At 37.0% G+C, this 20,920-nt stretch overlaps 1 protein-coding gene across 1 annotated transcript; it reads left to right on the forward strand.

Annotated features, from left to right (window-relative positions):
* The first annotated feature begins 16,278 nt into the window (after nt 1–16,278).
* On the forward strand, nt 16,279–19,059 carry LOC120139895. The gene is made up of 3 exons (XM_039154995.1): nt 16,279–17,027; nt 18,325–18,378; nt 18,844–19,059. Exons 1-3 carry the CDS (start codon nt 16,323–16,325, stop codon nt 19,003–19,005), a joined length of 921 nt encoding a protein of 306 aa, XP_039010926.1. The 5' UTR covers nt 16,279–16,322; the 3' UTR covers nt 19,006–19,059.
* The last annotated feature ends 1,861 nt before the right edge of the window (nt 19,060–20,920 follow it).

Here is a 20,920-nt window from a genome sequence, read left to right on the forward strand (position 1 = left end):
TAAGAGCCTATTAAAACGCTCAGTCTGGCCATCTGTTTGAGGGTGGTAACTCGATGAAAAGTTGAGTTGTGTTCCCACTAACTTGAACAAACCCTTTCAAAACTTCCTAATAAATCTTCCATCTCGATCACTGACTATGCTATATAGAATGTCACAATATTTCACTATGTGTTTGAACACCAACCTAGCAGTCTCTTCTGTTGAACAACACTTTGGTGCTAGTATAAAAATGGCATACTATGAGAACATGTCCACTATTACCAGAATGGATCCAAGATCTCCTACCTATGGCAAGATTTATATAAAATCCAATAAGATACTCTCCCAAAGTAGAGCGGGCACATATAACGATTCTAGCAACCCAACTGTTTGCTGTCGATCCACCTTGTCTTGTTGACAGATGAGACATGTCTTCGTGTAATTCATCACATCTTGGCACATTTGAGGCCAAAAATACCCTTGTCCCAACAAATCAAAAGTGTGACTCCAACCGGGATGCCCAACATATGGAGTATCATGACATTCCCATAATAACTTCTTTCGTAGATTCCCAACTTGAGGAACAAACATTCGTGGCCCCTTGGTCATCAACAAGCCATTTTCTATTCAAAACCACTTCGAACGACCCTTCTTAATCATCTCCATAAGTGCCACCACTTGTGGATCTTGCTTGGAATAATTCACAATAAGCTAACGAACTTCGTTGGACACTCTACTAGCAGATATGGGATCAAAACGTTTGTGTACTACCAAATCTTCCATACAACTCAGCGCATCAGCTACCTGATTCTTTTTTCATGTCTTACGCTCAAAGTTGAAATCGAACTCTACTAGAAACTCTTGATATATAGCTTACTTTGTTGTTAGCTTCGGTTGCGTCAAAAAGTGGCTAACTGTCGTATTATCTATCTTTACCACAAAATTGGAATGCAACAGATAATGTATTCAAATCCTCAAACAATGAATTACTGCTAGAAGTTCTTTCTCCGGTGACGTGTATCTCACTTCAGTCTCATTTAGCTTCCTACTATTGAATGTCACGAGATGCTCATCTTATAACAGTACCCCTCTAATTGTGTAATTTGACGCATCTGTCTCTACTTCCATAGGTTTTTCGAGATCCGAAAAGGCAAGAACTAGTTCACTGATAACCACGTTCTTTAATTCCTCAAAGGCCTCCTGACATTCCTTTGACCAAACTCACTCATTATCTTTCTTAAACTAGATAGCTGATAGTATATTCTTCCCAGGACGTGGAATAATTATAGTTAGTACCATACACGATTTCTCCCTCATAAATATTAAACAACTTGACATCGGAATAGGAATCACTTGGGATGTCATCATAAAATCGAGCCCAATGACCTCATCAAAATCATCCATGTGGGAAACAGTAAAATCTACACTTCCTTCAAAAAACCCAAGTTTTATATTCACCCTCTTCGCACCTCCACATATCATCGAAACAGTTGAGTTAACCGCTTTCATTTGTCTCACCTCCTTAGTGACAATCAACTCACATCTCATAGCTTCCTCTAGAGAGATAAATATATCTGTTTCTCTAGTGTCGACTAGAACTTTAAAGGTTTTCCCATTTACTGAAATGCCCATATACATCAGTCTTTTCTCTGCCTCATTCCTCAAGCTACTCAGTTGGGACTTTAAGCCATTTATGAATCGGATAGGGCCCATTCTAGCTGGCTCAGACTCGCTATCTTTTGTGAGAGCGTTCACTTGCGCTCTGATCTTCGTTGATGCCACCACAACATTAAAAGCACTTCGTTGTGGATACTCTATAACCTGATGAGGCCTATTATAAAAGAAATACTTCAATGAGGGTCTATTCCCTCTATTGCTCAATCCAGGACCAACGTGGACTTTATTTTGAGTTGGGTCCCTTATAGAGAATCTCGTATTCGCTCCCCAGCCCGTTGTCTTCTCCCTTCAAGCCAACTTGTTCCCACCCACCTGTTGGGTACTAGCTACACTCATAGAAGACACTTTATGCTTTTCAATATGATGGTTGTAATCATTAAGGCACTCAATAATGGTTATTGTTACTATCAGATCTTGCACCTTTTGCCTCTACAACTCAAGCCTAACCCACGGTTTGCGCCCTTCAAGGAAATGAAACAATTTACCTATTTCAGACATATCCTTGATATCTAGCATCAAAGTTGAAAACTCTCTCACATACTCCTATATGGTTTTTGTATAGGACAATTCCCTCAACTTCTTACGAGCGTTATAGTCTACATTCTTATAGGGAAAAAAAAGCCTTCAATTCTTTCTTTAACGCATCCCAAGTCTTAACGGAGCATACTCCATATTTCAACTTGGACCGCTACTATAATTTAGTGTCGCCTCTCAGATACATCGAGGCCATCGCCACCTTATCTTCCTCAAACTCAGTGAGCATTGCCCGAAAATATTGTTCCATGTCAAATAAAAAATTCTCAAGCTTTTTAGCATCCCTCACCTCATTAAAATGTTGGGGATCAGGGATCTTGGCTCGTACGCCCCTTTCACCAGGGTTTGTAGTCAAACTAACTACAACCGCTTAAACCACACTAACTTGGACATTCAACTCCTCATACCCAAGTTGTATGACACATATGACATCTCTTGCCTCGTTCTCCAATTCAGTCATTGTCTCAACCAATTCCTCTTGAGTCACCTCGACTCTCTTCATTCGATCACCCGAGATCATATGAGTTCTAAGGGCCGCTAGCGCGGCTTCAATCTCATCTAACTTTTGTTGATCCACAAAACCCATATCATGTTTGACTGGCGCTGCACCTTCTTGCTCCTTACCTCTTTGAGAGCTTATTGATCCACCATCACGCGTATGAACCATTTCATTTTGTTCGTCGGCATTTCTTTGCCTACAACACAAATAAGCACTACCGTGCCTAAATCAAAAAAATGAGCATCACTGTGCTGAATTCATAGCACCCCTATGCTTGAATTAATGATTGGGCACCTATGTGCTTCAGCCGGTAAATTGACACTTCTGTGCAGTTAAAAATGATCGAGCACCTCTATGCTTCAGTCTATAATCTGACACCTATGTGTTTTGTAATGATTCAACACATATATGCTTCAATGGACAAACTAACACCTCTGTGCAGTTAAAAATGACTGAGCACCTATGTGCTTTAGTCTAGAATTTGGCACATTTGTGCTTTGTAATGATATAACACCTCTGTGCCTCAAACTAGGATATGACAAATTTATGATTTGGGATGATTGAGCACCTCTTTCCTTCAATATAAAATCTAGAACCTATGTGCTTTAAAATTGATTATGCACCTATGTTCATCAATCTAGAGTCTAGAACCTCTATGCTTTGACAAACGATTGAGTACCTAAATGTTGCAATCGACAATTAAACAACTATGTGCTCAATACGACGACTATGCACCGTTGTGCATCAAACAGGTAACAAGCATCACCATGCTTTAATTAACGAAACAAGCACCTTCGTGCTTTTAACCAAAAAATATCACACACCTCTATGCTCTGATACCAAGTGTCACAGACTTAGCCTAGTTGGTTTGGTTATTAATCTGTGCGGCACTCGAGAGGGATGTTTCCCTACCAAGTAGCCTTAATCCTGTATATTTTTCAAATACAAACACGAATCGAGTTATATCTTCGCAACAACAAGGTCCTTCGACCAAAGACCGAGACCATGGGGCATAGCAGATACACACGGTTGACCTCAGACTTCTCCGAAGGAAAAAAATATTTTATTAACAGAAAATAATATTGAGTTACAGAAGACTCAACCACACCATTAACTAGGCCGTAGGGGCAACCCTCGATGTTGTTCATAAGACACATACATTTACCTGTGGATCAACCCAAACTCTACTACCCGTAAACATTAAAATGCTCGAACTGGGGATTGTATGTCCTACCCCTAATTTCCTACCTAAAATATTGAAATGCTTGAAAAGACGACAAACTTATTCTACCCTGTCAATAGACCCTATACATGGTTGGCCTTGGCGTACTTACCTGGTTGTGACCCCATAAAAGGGACGACCACGACACACCACACCCTCACATGTGCTGCTTTGATCAATCCTTGTAGGACGAGGGATATATATTTGTACCACCTTCCCTAATGCCAAGAATTATTCAGGCTGCCAGATGAACCGAGAGGGTTAACAGAGTTGGTCGTTCACATGAAAATTTTAATTTTTTTTAAATTTAGATTTTTCATATTTTTTATTAATAATATATTTTTATCATATAAAATTTTATAGGTTCATCAATTTTAAGATTATGTAATTTCGACAAATAAAGTTTAAAAGAGAAAACAAATTATCATACAATATGATTAACTAAAATTACGAAAACCAGCAGGTGCAAGTTCGTGGCAATTCAAAATGTTGGGTCATGCACAGTTTTGGGACGGATATAAGATTTTATATTAGGAAAAATAAATTTATAAAATTTTAAGAGATAATAAAAAATACAAATAAAATATCTAAAAGTTATAAAAATTTAAATTTTTATAAGGAACCGATTGTCCTCACCCGCTCCATTCAGTCTATCCCTCAAGCCATGATTCAACAATGAGATCTATATTTCAAAACATTTTCAAACTCAATCCTGACATACTCATTGTTGTAAATAAAGAAATAAGACCATTGTTATGTAAATCTCAAAATATTTTTAAAAATTGCATCATATGAGCTAAGTTTTCAAATCTTAAACAAATATATTTTGAAAAACAATTATAAAATATATATTTGAATCATTTTTTGTTTAGGAAAAATGAGAACCAAACTGCAATTCTCATTGGCATTTAATCATAAAAATTGTTGCAAAGACAGACACACGTGAGTAAGCACGTGAATACTTTCCTCCAGTATCGCTGCATGCATGGAAGGTAGCACATCGTTTTCAGATTTGTCAAAGGTCAACTACTGGTCTCGCAAAACTCTTTCTCATCTCTCCCTTTCAAAATAATTAGGATAATTTACATTATTTATCATTTAACTATCTTCTTACTTCTATTTTACTCATTAAAATTTAATAACTTTTAATTTAACCATTAAATTTTGAGAAAATAACCTCAGTGACCAAAAATTTCATATAATATACGATTTTAACCAACTTTTTCCAGATTTGCCAAAATGACCAACAAAATCGCAATGCGATCGCTAATTCGCAACGCGATCTCCATTATCGCAAATCAGTTTCCAGATTCGCAACGCAATTATGACTATCGCAATGCGATTTTCCAATTTCGCGTTGCGATTTTCCCAATTCGCAATGCGAATAAGTAAATCGCAACGCGAATTTGGAAAATCGCAATGCGATACTAATTATCGCAACGTGATAATACAAAATCGCAATGCGATACTGACTTTCGCAACGCGATACTGACTTTCGCAATGCGATTCTGACTTTCGCAACGCGATTCTGACTTTCGCAACGAGATTCTGACTATTGCAACGAGATAATACAGAATCGCAACGCGATTTTCAAAGTTCGCAACAGGTTTTAGTTTCGTAACACAAATTTTTTGGGTATATATCTACGCAGCAGCAACAACTCATAACCTAAATCCCTAAATCGCAACTCATTCCATCTCCATCTATCACTCTCTCCGGCGACATCCGTTCCTACATCCTTCCCCATCCGGTAACAGGTCTTAGTTTCGCAGCTCGTTTGTTTAGCAAATTAATTTACAACCATGAAATCATCTAATGTTGATCATGTTTGGATAGATTTGTGTTTTGGAGGGTCATGGGAGAATGTTCATGGTGTTTTACAATATATGCCTTTACCCATGAATCTTCAACTAAAACTGTCATTAAAAAAGTTAACTTATGAAACTCTAATGTTACGTGTTTCAAAGAAATTGAATTTAGAGCCCCTAAGTGGATTTAGGCTATCTTATCAGAGAAATGGTAAAGTTTATTTGTTAACCGAAAATGAAGATGTTGAACGATTCATTGCATACATTAGTGTTTCAAGTCATGATGTTACATTGTATGTTGTTGAACCTAGAAGTAGTATTGTTGGGTCAGTAGCGGGTAGTAATCAACTAAGTTTTTCTCAAAACCCACAACCTTTCTCTAATCCAAATCCCAATCAACTTTCAGCACCAAATTCCGGTTTTCGTATTGACCAATTAGACGATGATGAGCCAACAGAAAAAATTGTGAGTACTAGTCAGTATTCGAAATTTGAACTTGGTCAATACCCGGACTTTGATATTGGTCAATACTCGGATTTTGATGATGTTTCAGAAGAAGAAACAGACCTTGCGTGTAATGATTTTGATATTGGTCAATACCCGAATTTTAATGATGAAACAGCCGTTGCCGAGGAAGATGTTATTGATGATAATGAAGAGGAAGTTACGACTGTGAATGAACATGTTGAACATCCATTCTGTAATTCATATAATCCTGAAGAAGAAAAAGAAGAAGAAAAAGTCCCCGAAAAAAAGAAAATGCCACGGGAGTATAACTGGAATATGCCAGAATTACTTCAGATATCGGAAGAAGAGTTGGTAAAGAAAGCAGTTGATTGTTACACAAAATTTATTCGTATCAAGAAAGATGATTGTTTTGATACAAAGGAAGACTTGAAGATAGCTTTGTATACGAAATGTGTGGAAGATGGCTATCAACTAAAAGTTAACAAATCAAGCAAAGATCGTTTCGAAACAAGGTGTATGATTGAAAAAAACTGTACGTGGCGTATGATTGCAAAGAGGATAAAAGATTGCGAAATGTTTCAAGTTAGGACTTTTATTGATAAACATACATGTTCAAGAACCCAAGTTTTTCCTCACCATAGACAGGCAAACAAAAAGGTGTTGGGTGGTTTTCTGGCTGAGTTAATGTTTTTGAATGGCAGGGTATATCGGGGACATGAAATTATGACTGACATGAATGCTCGGTTCAAGATTAGTATATCATATTCTCAAGCTTGGAGAGCCAAATGTTATGCCTTGGAATTGTTGAGGGGGTCGCCAGAAACATCGTTTGCCCAACTGCCGGCTTATTGTCACAATTAAAGCTGAAAAATCCTGGGTCGGTAACTCATATCAAAACAGATAGAGATGGACGCTTTGAGTTGCTGTTTATCGCCATTGGTGCTGCGGTTAGTAAATCAATATAATTCTGTTGACTCATTTTTGTTAGTTACATGCATTTCACATTTAAATGATTATATTTCTTGTGTATATTATTTTGTAGATTCGTTCGTTTATTACTTGCATGCGCCCATTTATTATAGTTGACGGAGCACATTTGAAAGGTCGATACCTTGGAGTAAACTTATTAGCAGTAGCCATGGATGCTAACAATGGGATATTGCCAATAGCTTACGGGGTTGGCAAATCTGAAACCTCTGATTCATGGACATGGTTTATGGGGCATCTTAGGGATTGCATAGGTCCTATTAGCAATCTGACAATCATATCCGATAGGGAAAACTCAATTGACAACGCTGTTAGAAGGTGTTTCCCAGATGCTTTTCATGGACTTTGTGGTGTTCATTTGTATAGAAATCTAAAATCAAGGTCTGCTGGTATAAAAAAGCACAAATGGACATACTGGAAGGCTGTAAAAGCTTATCGGGAAGTGGATTTCAATAAGCATATAAACTGTTTAAGACGTGTTTTGCCTCAGTGTGCTCAAACACTAGAAGATGTCGGGTTTGAAAGATGGTCAAGAGTACATCAACTTGGAGCAAGATATGGTTTCATGACGTCTAATAGTGCAGAATCAATCAACGCTCTAAGTCGTCATTCCCGGAAATTACCTATTACTATGTTAATGGAGTTTTTTCGAGCCTCTATTCAACAGTGGTACTACAAGAAAAGAAACCATGCAGGTATTATTTCTTTGAATTCGTAACTTATCATATATTTTAATAAGTATTAATTATTTAAATTTACAGGAACATTGGAACATCGTGTTACACCATGGACTGAAAAAAAGATAATGAAACGTGTTGTGAAGTCAACGTCATGGAGAGTTGAACCATGTTCAAACACTTTGTTTGAAGTACTGGATAATAACTTAAATGGGCTTGTCGATCTAAATGCAAGGACGTGTAGTTGTATGAAATGGAAAACATCTGGTTATCCGTGTGGACATGTTATAAAAGTTGCTCTTCATCTAAACCAAGATGATTCAAACACATACGCTATGGATTGCTACGCTACAAAAGTATATCAACAGACTTATGCCGAGATTGTCTACCCTATTCCACATCCTTCTGAGTGGGACATACCAGATGACTTACAAACAGTTTTGCCACCAGCCATGGACAGAAGGCTACCTGGCCGACCAAAAAGTCACGATCGTATACCGTCTAAGGGTGAAGAGAATAAGAGATCGACATGTAGTCGGTGCAAGGGAAGTGGTCATACAAGGTTGACATGTGGTTCACCAGTGCCATCACAATCATCTATTCCTCTACCAAAATATGGATCCTCATCAAAATCCAAAGCTCATATGGTGTCAAGCAAAAGGCAATCAAAATCGCAATCATCTTCAAAATCCCAATCACAACTGGCTTCACTTTTTGGGACTGTTAACTTAGGTGATTTTTAAATGCAAACGTTGTATTATGTGTATTTTATGTGTGCACTTTTAACATTTTCAGTTAGGCATGTATTAGTAACTTGAGTTTGAACATTGCTATGATATGTTCAGTTGTTATCACTTATTAGACATTCATTTGACTATTGCAACGGGGAAATCGCAACGCGAAAATGACTATCGCAACGCGAAAATGGCTATCGCAACGCGAAAATGGCTATCGTAACGAGAAAATCGCAATGTGAAATGAAAATCGCATTGCGATTTTCTCGTTGCGATTTTCATTTCGCATTACGATTTTCATTTCGCATTGCGATTCTCTCGTTGTGATAGTCAGTTTCGTGTTGCGATAGTCTGTTTTGCCTTCAACATAATGCAGATTGAAAATCAACAAATCAACTATTACATTTCAATCAATTAAACAAGCACAAATAAGAATTATGTACACATCAATTAAACAAATCAACATTTACAAATCAATTTTTACAAATCAATTAAACAATCAAAAATAATAATAATTTTTATTTCCTCATCAATTATTGAATCAATGAATCAACTTTTGCACCCGTACATCCATTTCACGCAGCTCACTTAAGGATTAACCTGCAGAAACCAAACATTTACTCAAACAATACTTCCTATACATCTAAAACCTACAAACAGCAAATTATTGAATTCTAGGTACTTAACCAAACATTTTCAAACCAAAAGGAGTATATATGTTAACAAAACTTGCATTTGACTTACCAATTAACAATGGATACTTTCATAACGCGGATGCAGGTAGGCAGCGTCTCGAATATATCGCTCTAGCCATATAATGCCGAAACCATAAGCCTACTGCAGCTCTATCTCTATCGGTGGGAGGTAGAAACTCTGTGCTTCCCGTCGTCAAACGCGCCAAGCACATGTATACGAGAGGACCACAATCCCCTTTGGCTCCCGGCGATTGTTGTGGCGCGGTCTCGTCTCTGACAACTGTGGCATTGAACTTCTTTGGCTTCTTGTGTCCAGAATGAGTCCAATAATTAATCCCATCCAAGAACTTAGCCAAATGAGAGCTCCATCCCTTGATAATATCTCTCAAATCAGACAATGATATGTAATTTATCATGCTGTCATATACTATTATCTTCAGGGATGGGAGCTGAAGTTGGACGAGAAGCCAATGACGACGTTCCAAAACAGGGATAAACACCTGCAATCATAAGTAATAATTCATTTATTTGCGCACTTATTTATGAACACCTTTAAAAAATTTAAAAAATAAACACTAACCTTATCGACCTCCCACCATGCAGGATAAAGTTTAGCTTGTCCATTGCCCAACGAAAATGATTCATCTCGTTGATTCTTCAAGTGAACTGCGTGAAAAGCCGCCGGCATTATTGTATATCACAAATTTTTTTATTTTTCCTAAGCTTCCTTATTATTAGAAGACGTGACACCCACGCATCGATATGCTGTTTTACAAAAAAAGACATATATTAGTGAATTACATTAATTTTTAAAAAAATTAATCAAAATCATATATAAGACAAATATAAGACTTACCTCCCCATCGAAATAGCCACTGTCTTCAACCCCTAATAACACACCCCACCAAGACAGATTAAGCAACAAATACATCTCATCGTTGAGTTTGCTTATGTCAGTGTAACACCCTTGGCTCCGCTCATGTAGATAAAAATCAACTGTGGTCTTAGCCCAAAGGGTATTATCTAGAATTGTTTACGGTAGTTGTCTCCTCTCCACTTCAGATACCGGAAGGGTACTAGCCGGTAACTAATACGAGAGCCAACTCTCATCCATCATGTCCGGCAACGGTGGGGGTTTCTCAATAATTCGATATATTACCCCATGTGAATCGGGCTCTGGAATGGTGGGAGAGACCTCTTCAACGATGACAGTGGCCTCTTGAACGGTGAGGGGACTCTTGAGGGATGATAGGGGCCTCTTGAATGATTGGAGGGGACTCTTGAGGGATAACAGGTGAGTCGGGCTTCTTCTTGCGGAGTCTTCGCACCATTGGGGTGAACGGAGACGTAATAGCACGTGCACGCCGTCTGATGCGTGAACTCTGTCGTGCAAGGAAAACCCGACATAAAGCATCCACCTATCGGGCCGCTAAAAAAAATTAATACATAAATCAGTAAATAAACAGACATGATATTAAACAAAGACAGATATGTTTCAAACTTGCATTGTATTCACCCAAGTCATTATTCTATCATAGTTCACAAAATGCATCAGATAACATTCCAGAAGTAAGCACTTATATAAACATTTAAAAGGACAACATATATAAACATTCCAGAAGAAGAATAGTTTACTTTCGCAACACGAAACTTACTTTCGCAATGCGAAAATGACTATCGCAACGCGAAAATGGCTATCGCAACGCGAAATGAAAATCGCAACGACAAAATCGCAATGCGAAACACAAATCGCATTGCGATTTTCATTTCGCGTTGCGATTTTGTCGTTGCAATTTTCATTTCGCATTGCGATAGCCATTTCCGCGTTACGATAGTCATTTTCGTGTTGCGAAAGTAAACTATTCTTCTTCTGCAAATTGAAACTTGAATGGATTGCATTACTTCAACCAAAAGACAAAAACAAAACCAAAAACAAATACTAACAAAAATAGTTTAGCAGTATTGGCAACAACCGAATGAATTTATTAAGCAATCTAAGTGAAATGGTTAATCTAAGTGAAATTACGAGTAAATTTATCATCAAGTTAAATATGAAAAATCTTAAATTTACCTCGTTGCGTAGAGTATGAACCTCATTCTGCAACGATGCTACCATCTCACGTAGAGCGGCTACCTCACCGCGTAAAGTAGACACCTCAACACGCCATGCACCATCGTCTTTGCGTAAAGTACCGACCTCCTCACGCAAGGCATTGACCTCATCACGTAACTCCCCTAACTCATCCCGTAGAGGTGGAGGTGGAGAACAGGGAGATAAACGTCGTGGCATCTTTTTCGGTCGCCTATCTTGCGGTGATGGTGGAGAAGAGGCTCGATGATGTGACAGAATAGGTGATGGCTGTCGTTGTGGAGGTGTATAGTCAGGTCGATCAGGTGATGGCTCTGGGTGAGGTGATAGCTCTGGGTGAGGTGATGGCTCCCGAAGTGGAGGCTGCTCATCATCCGTGCCATCAAAAAAACGCTTACTAGCTTGTCACCAATCAGTGGCAAGCTCAGCTTCCGTGGGTGTCAGCCTCTGTAATGGAGTGTTGGCCTCCTAACAATATAAAAGCTCAAACAAAGTTAAACGTGTACTAGTAATAACTTGTTTGTAAACATATGGTAGTATTTATGTTAACTTACATTATTTATTATCGTATACCGTAGTAAATCTTCTCATTGCAAGGTCTGTTTCCTCTTCCAGGAAATAACCCTGGGAATATCATTTGAAGTTTTTATTGCATATGTCTTCATGGCGGGAAAGGCCTCAAATATCCAAATCTACAAACAATATAATAACAAACATTAGTAATTGTTAAATAATTACTTATAATTTTGGAAACATTATATAAAAATTCTTACCTTAAAGGCCCAAATAAAGCCTGTCAAAGTGTATTTGGAACCATCGCCATGCAAACTTTTTCGATCATCCAAGGCAGACGATAACTTATTCCATGTAGCTTTCCATAAATACGAGCCCCACGGAAACAGGTTCCACGCATTTAGGTCTTCTACCAATTTGATTAGATCATTTGGAATAGGTTGTCTGGCCTCTCTGCCTAAAAAGCCGGCATGCAAAAGTATTAGAAGGCATACTCGGAAAACATCGACGTCATCCATCCGAGTAAAACCATCTTTCTTATTCAATAATCTCGTCAGGTCTTCCACGTGTAGATTCGGCCTCTCCAGCTCAGGAAAAACCCGGGATAACCATGATGGGCGGGTAATGTGTCTAGTGTACTGATCTACATCATCGTGTCCGAAGCGTAGACTGGTGATTAAGCAAAACTCCTCCCGCCCAAAATACGTATACGCCGGTGGAAAATCAAACCATATCTCTTCATCATGACGTTGTATAGTATCTGGTAGATCGCTAGTCATGGTTTGAAGAAACAGGTGTGTCAACATCGCATCTCCACCGGGATGTTGTACTTTCAGCCATGGCCCGAAGCAAGTATCCTCAAACATTTTTCTTTGTGCAGGGGAAAGCTTTGACGCAATTGTTTTGGTCAGGCTGACTTTATTTCTTAAGGTCAATTAAGCCGAATAAAAGTTATACAAAAACAATAAACATACTAAGTTAGATATACCAAAAACAATAATAAACATAAAGAGTAGTAGTTTATTCTTCAAACTTAAATTTGCAACACTGTGAATTTCGTATTTGTCTTTGTTTTTTGGTTGAAGTAATGCAATTCATTCAAGTTTCAATTTGCAAAAGAATAATAGTTTCTGAAAATGAAAATCGCAACACGAAAATTACTATCGCAACAGGAATTTGACTATCGCAACGAGAGAATCGCAACGCGAAACTAAAATCGTGTTGCGATTTTGTCGTTGCGATTTTCATTTCGCGTTGCGATTCTCGGTTGATTTAATAAGCAATCTAAGTGAAATGGTTAATCTATTATTGAAATTACCAGTAAACTTATCATCAATTTCAATATGAAAAACCTAATAATAATGCAAAAATTTCAAAAAGAAAATAATTAAAAAAACTAACCCTCGGTGGTTGATTTGGTTGATTTTCCATTTCTGATTGTGAGGGTGGCTCTGAGAGATGGAGATAGACGGATTTCGCCGGAGATGGGGACGGATTTCGTCGGAGATGGGTGAGAGAGTGAGAGATGGAGATGGGATTGAGTTGTGATTTTAGGTTTTAGGTTATGAGTTGCGATTACGGGATATACTGTGGACGGTTCAGTGTTCCAATATATTAATATTCGTGTTTGGAATTTGAAAATAAAATACGCGTTGCGATACTAATGGCGCTTTGAAAATCGCATTGCGATTATGTATTATCTTGTTGCGAAAGTCAGTATCGCGTTGCGAAAGTCAGTATCGCGTTGCGAAAGTCAGTATCGCGTTGCGATTTTGTATTATCGCGTTGCGATAGTCTGTATCGCGTTGCGATAGTCTGTATCGCTTTGCGATTTTCCCAATTCGCGTTGCGATTTACTTATTCGCATTGCGAATTGGGAAAATCGCAACGCGAAATTGGAAAATCGCATTGCGATAGTCATAATCGCGTTGCGAATCTGGAAACTGATTTGCGATAATGGAGATCGCGTTGCGAATTAGCGATCGCATTGCGATTTTGTTGGTCATTTTGGCAAATCCGGAAAAAGTTGGTTAAAATCGTATATTATATGGAAATTTTGGTCACTGAGATTATTTTCTCTTAAATTTTTATTTGTTTCTATTTCCATCGCTCTATGATTATATGAATTATTGTATTATTATTTTTAGTATTACGTAGAAAATTTATAAATATTTACTAATAAACAAAATTTAAAATGAAAAATAATTGGCATATATGATTTCGATCCCAAAATCCCAATCTCAATCCCAACACCCAATCCAAATCCCAACCCTAGATCCAACTCAAACAATAACTTCAGTTTAATAATCTTGTGCAGAACAATATCGATGAAATTAGAAGGGTCAAAGAGAATATCTTGCTTCCATGCTTGTAAACCTGTGTAAGCATTTCTAAGCTTGGGGTTTGAGGTGGTCGGTGAAATAATGGAAGATCAATAAGTAATCCCTAGATCAATGTCGGCAACTGATAACTCTTGATTATATAATGCAACAACAATACTTCAGAAGGATAATTGTTTGTTTCGTAAATGTTTTTGTATATTTTTACGTGTTAATTGATATTTTTGTTACAATGGCAAGATTGGAATAAAAACTAATTAAGTGCTTTAAGTGGTGCAGAAGTATTAGATGTCGTAACTTTGACAGGATTGGAAAGCTGAAGCAATCGTGTATTAGAAAATGATGTGGGATGTGAAAGTAATAATATTTGAGAATCGGAACATTCTACAAGGGAGGATAATGTGGCAGAGTTGTTATATTGAGCAAGAGAAATTGTTAAATTTAGCCGGAAAAGAAGTTGGTAGTTGAGCTGCAGCAACTGAGGTCCTAAGTTATAAAAAGACAGTTGCAGTTGTGAAGAGTGAGAGCCGAAGTTGCATGAAAGACTTCAAAAATCACTCCAAAGACTTCAGAAACCACTCCAAAACTCTATCGTTCTCCTCCATAAGCTTGGCTTATTCGTCGTCAATTTGAAGCAGCTGTCGCATGGACGGAGATTGCCTTGAGAGAGGGATAATCTATCAGTGTTTACATCTCCGATCATCTTCAATCTTCGACATTAATTATCATTGTCTTGTTCCTTACTTGTTTTTAGTTCTTTGATTTTACTTGTTGAGATAATGAACTAGTTTCGAACTAGTGAAGTATTTGATAAATATTTTTGTGATTCAATTCAATGAAGTTTAGCATTTTTGACTTCGTTTCAATCGAGCGCTTCATACCAACGACATAGCCGTATGTGTACCTAGATTACACCATTAGGCCCGATTTGTGAATTCGATTAGAGTGTTGCTTGAGCCCTTGAGAGAGAAGCTGTAACATTTATGCCCCTTGTGAGGATGTATATTTACCTTGCACAACGTAGAGCCTAATATTCATCATTCTAAGGCTATAGACAAATAATGCCTTGGGGTAGCATCATTTTTCCTGAGGGGATTGTGGGATGTCATTGCTTAGTTGAGTTAGAACTGAAGTTGTTTTGTTGATTGAAAAGCTGGATTGGAATCATTAGGTTCGTTAGTGTTACATTTAATTGTAGTAAATTATTGTCATTGCATGTCTCTTGGGTTGATCATATTTCCATTCATTTACCATCTGATGCATCATAGTAGTTGTTGTTAGTAATTGGAGCATTAGTTAGTTTTCTTTACTCTATCAAACAATACATGTGAACCATTTGCATTAATACTTGTGATCATTTGGTGCTAGTTTACTCTCTAAGATCAACTTGTGCATTATGCGCTATTGCTACTTGTAGCGACACGTACACTTGCGTTTTAGTTGTTGCATTTTCAACACATCAACAACGGTCTAAATTTTATTTTGAATTTTATTTAATACTAAATATTATTAAATTTGTCATGCCATATTAAAAAATAATAAAACAATATATATCATCAAAGAGTGATTAAAATAGGATCGATTATAAAATTTATTGACTAAATTAAAAATATTTAAACTTTAATGATTAAAATAAAACTACGAAGATATTTGAGTGATGAAATGGTTGAATTTACCCCGGTAATCATTAAGAAAAACATTTACGTGCATTAAATTCACCAATTCAAATAACCCATTAAAATATTCCAACTTAAGATTCAAAAACTGAAACACCAACAAACAAGAAGAAGAAAATGATGAAGAAGAATGAGATGAAGCTTCTCTCTCCTTTTAAAATCTTTTTACCCTAGAGATCTTCACCAACCTTAAGAACTTGCCTCTCACTTTCTTTTTCCTTCCACTTCCTTTCCTCTATAAATCTCTCTCTTTCTGTCATTTTCCCTTTTCTGCGTTCCTTTATTGTACTAAAAGCTGCTGCTCTTTCTGCTATAGTTTTTATGTACTGATCACCATCTTATCTCCTTCTGGTAAACCACCGCTGCTTACAGCTGTAAACATGGCTTTGATCAGTTTTCCAACTGATCATTTTAAGCTTAAGAAAATGATTTCGTTCGAGAAGAAACCTCTAATGCTCAAAGATTTCCTGCTCAGAGACGATCTGAGTTCGTGCTCTTCTCATAGTTTCAAATCGTTTCCACGTCAACATTGTTGCACCACCGTCAGGTTTCTCCTCGAGACCGAGCTGAAGAAATCCAAAGACAATTACTCAACCACTAAGAAACGGCTTCTCAAAAGAAGCCGTAAGAAGCCCGGTGGTACCACCGTTTCAGCTCTGCAGAGAGCTTCGGAGGCCGTTCTGAACGCCGTCAAGCTACTCCCTTTTCCTTCCATCAAGTCATCCTCGCCGTCGTTGAAAAAGAACAGTACGAGGAAAGTACATTTCACCAGGAGCTTTTCAAGGAATATTTTTAAAAGAAGCTTTTGGAGAAAAGCCGACAAGGAAGATGGCGGCGGCGGTGGTGAGATCAAAAGCTGCAAGTTGTTCCGTGAATTTCTTGAAGAGAAAAATCAACCGTTGGATCAGATTACAATCGGCAACGTCAACACTAACACCTACGCCGGCACCTGCATGACTACCAGTAGGGTGTCCTCCAACACAAGCAGTAACAGCTGGGCTGAAAGTGAATTTACAGAGGATGTTTTACAGTCTTCGAGCGGCAATTCGGAGAGCTCGAGCGAAAACGACGTCGTAGCTAGCAATGTAGTGGGCGTAACAGCCGGTGAGGATTCCATCAACTTTACAGGGGTAAAAGCGGTAGGTGATTGAATAAATTTTTAAATCCATATTTTTGTCTGTCGTTGGCCCTATCTGATTGGTTGATGTCTCTTTATCACAGTTTATATATTGATTTTTCTAATAATGAATTTGACAAGAAAATTCGATTGGGTATTTTGAAATTTGAGTATTTATGGGGAAATGATAGGGTACATCTGGAAACTATGGAATTAAATTCCAATGGAGCTTTTCGAGGCCCAACGATCCCCCCTACACGTTGTGTTTTCCAGGGGATCAACGGTGTAGATACTCGAAAATTGCATCAAATATAATAATTTAGCTTTGCTAAATTTATACAAATCAATTAATCTCACTATCTTTTTAAAGTTACAGGTTTAAACATGACCTTTGCAGAGGTATATAAATCTTTAATATCAAAATATTAAGAGTATTTATAATAAATATTATACACTCTCAATATCCGCTGTTTATAATACTTGAACGCAGATTTTCTTTCATTACTTATCATCCTTAGTTGAGCGTTGTTTTTTAGGTGCTAATATAATGTTTTTTTCGAATAATTATTTTATGTATTTGATCTATATCCGATGGATCATATATGGTTTGATAAATTATTTTGTTGATTGGGATCCGACTTTTGACCCAAATTTGATTTGGTCATGTCAGATTTTTTATTTTTAAATTTTAGATTCGAGTCTGATTAGATAGAATTTAAGTTTAGGGTGAAAAGTTTAACACAACATAATTTTATAATTATTTCTTATATATATATATATATATATATATATATATTTTAAGTTGGTTTAGATGCATAGACGAATGCAAGGCTTATCTAGGATGGACACGTGCCCATCCTAAAATAATAATTTCTACATGTTAGCTTTTCATTTTATTAATGGTGTCCAGTTTGAAATTTTATTTATATTCACCTCATACAAATTGTTTTTGTTATTAATAAATACATGTGTTTACCCTAAAAAAAATTTAGATACAACACTAGTCAGATGTGAGTTTTAACCTAAAAACTCAAGTCAAATTTCGGGTCGGGTGAGATTCTCCTAAACCTCGATTAAATTAGATATGAATAGAAAAATTTAATTTACGAATAGGTTCAAATGAATCAAAAAATCAACCAGTCCATGGTCATCCTTACATATAACTGGTATATATCATTTGATTAAGAAAAAAGTGTATATATTTAATTTTTACATTGCATTTTACAAAAATAAAATTAAAAAAAACGGGTCATGTTAGATTAAACTGATAATTCAATCAATTGACACAGGAGCAGGATTGGCGAAACGAGGAAGGAAAAGAACAGTTTAGTCCAGTGTCTGTTCTAGATTTCCCCTTCGATGACGTCTCTCATTTCGAAGATGGCTCGCCCTACGTGGAAGGTCCCCTTCCGATCTTATCCCTCTTATTATCTCTGTTTCTTTCTCATACATCGAATAACATTTGGTGTTAAACAGCAGGAAGAAAACAAAAGGTCCCAAGGTTTCAGAGCTTGGCTCAGCTTCAGCCAGTGGATTTACAGAAACGAATCGCTATGACAGAGCTTGAAGAAAATGATAAATTACTTAAGTTATTGAAAACCAAAATCCCATCACAGATTTTCAAGTTTATGGATGATAATCTATTGTTAGATTTCTTTAGGGAGACACTAACGGTGGACGACGATAAAGCTGAAGAAGAGCTTTATATGGAGTTTGAAGATTGTATCAATGGGGATTGTGAGGATGTTTTTGTAGGATGGGAAACGCAGGAAGGAAGAAAAGCATATCTGAAAGAAATGGAAAGAAAAGAGAATTGGAGAAACTTCAAGGAAGAAGAAGAAGGTGTGGGATCAGCGTTAGAGCTCGAGGTTTTCAGTTCCCTGGTGGATGAATTATTAACTGAATTATTTTTATTCCTATACCAAGGTTTAAGACACGATGATGACGACTCGAGGTGGTTTTCGTCATTTAAAAGCAGTGAGTTTGAATGACTAAAGCCACCTTGAAGAAGACGATTTGAGCTGTATTATTTAGTTATTTTTCCTTCTCTTCTCTTGAGAAAAAATACTTGTGAAGTTTTGTTGAACACCGGTTCTCTTTACCTGTGCTTTTAGAGGCATCCATTTGCAGGCACTCTTGAAATATTATCTTGTTAGCGATAAGATGTGTTATTATATATAGCTGATTCATCGATATTCATTTATGTTGTATTTTTAATAATTTGAGGTAATTACAAGATAATATTTATTCATATATTTTTTTAATTATAGATAATAAGAATATCCTATAAACATAATTATTTGAACTCGGGGTCTTAGAACAAAACAATATTCATTTGTAATCATTGAAGTACTCAATGAGTTCATTTATATTGAGGTTCTATCATACTCTAATCTGTTCTTAAATATAATAACTTTATGAGATTTGGCATCGACCCAATTATTTAGGTTTTACATATTTTGGTTTATGAATTGGGTCTTAGAATGGTCTTAGGTTTGTGAGCTAAGGCTCAACTGGTTAGCAAATCCTATAGGATGAAAAGGTTGTTAAAAAATAGAGTACTGCTGAAAAACAAAAGCGTTAGCATTGACTAACAAATAATAATAAAAGAATAAAGACATGATTCGCCCCATAGTGATCTCTAGTCAATACTTACAAAGCATTATATTTAGTCTTGAGACCATTCTTTGTTTTAAGCACTATATTTGATACTTAAATCAAATTGGGTGTTTCTTTTATTATAGAAACACTTACAAAGCATTCGGGTCGGCCCAAATCCAAACAAGGCAAACACGTAGCCAGGCCCAAAACAAAGGAGAAAAACGATGCACAGAACAATCAAACAGAGCAGTAAAAGCCAGAACCTCTGCAAAACCAAGTGAACCTCCGTTTCAATTGGGACGAGGATGGGTATAACTTTAGTAGGTAGTGGGCGGGTGTGGATTTAGAAAGTGGTACCCATCGCGGGTTGTAGGCGGGTGTGGATTTAAAAAGTGGTACCCTTCGCGAGTTGTAGGCGGGTGATGGATTTGAGACCTTACCCACCCCACATCCACCCGCTCACTAAATACCATTAAATTTTAGATCATTATAAATTTATGTATAATTTTAGGGGTTTGTTATTTATGTATCAAAGAACAAAAATATTATGTGTTTGTCATTTATGTTTCTAAGCTTTAATTATGTCTTTATTATGGTGTTTTATGCACTTTAAGAGCTACGTTAACACAACTCAGATTACCTTTGGTTTATTTTATTATGTTTCTTAATGTATATGTTTGTTTTATGTTTGTTGTTTATGTATAACTTAAGGTTGTTGTCGGACCGGTCTAGTCGGGTACATCTCCAGTTGGGTAGTGGGTGTGGGGATGTATTTGAGAATGTACCGGCATGGGCGGGTGTAGATTTGAAAAATTTTACCCATCATGGGTGGTAGGCGGATGGTGGATTTGAAAAATTTTACACATAATGGGTGGTGAGCGTATGGTGGATTTGAAAATTTTTACCCATCATGAGTGATGGACGGATGGTCGATTTAAAAATATTAGATGTGTATGGGAATGAGGGAGGGGATATATGCACCCGACCCCGCCCATTTATCATCCTTACTTGAGAGCTTCATAGCATCACAACCATTCTCCATAATCATTTTTCTTCTAAACGCTCTTAATTTGCATGAAGCGAAGCATCTTTTCACTTGTAGCAACTCCTACTGGTAACATATTCCGAACCATGTTTCTTTTCTTTTAAAGTTATTTTCATTGAGGAATTCATTAACTGGCTTCGGTGATTAAAAAAGTATTGTTCTCTTTTAAGGTTTTAAGTATGCTAATAGATGCTAGAGGGGCTGTGGCCTCCCAATTTTTTAGGGTAAATTACATATTTAGTACTTAAATTATCCATCTT

Source organism: Hibiscus syriacus, unplaced genomic scaffold (genome assembly GCF_006381635.1).
Source record: "Hibiscus syriacus cultivar Baekdansim isolate YM2019G1 unplaced genomic scaffold, ASM638163v2 tig00110777_pilon, whole genome shotgun sequence".
NCBI lineage: Eukaryota > Viridiplantae > Streptophyta > Magnoliopsida > Malvales > Malvaceae > Hibiscus > Hibiscus syriacus.

Excerpts from the sequence above, each read along its gene's own strand:
- LOC120139895 (XM_039154995.1), top strand. The coding sequence starts at position 16,323 with ATGATTTCGTTCGAGAAGAAACCTCTAATGCTCAAAGATTTCCTGCTC. Across the intron at positions 17,028-18,324 it reads ATTCCATCAACTTTACAGGG|GAAGGAAAAGAACAGTTTAG; the intron begins GTAAAAGCGGTA and ends TGGCGAAACGAG. Across the intron at positions 18,379-18,843 it reads TAGATTTCCCCTTCGATGAC|GAAGAAGAAGAAGGTGTGGG; the intron begins GTCTCTCATTTC and ends AGAAACTTCAAG.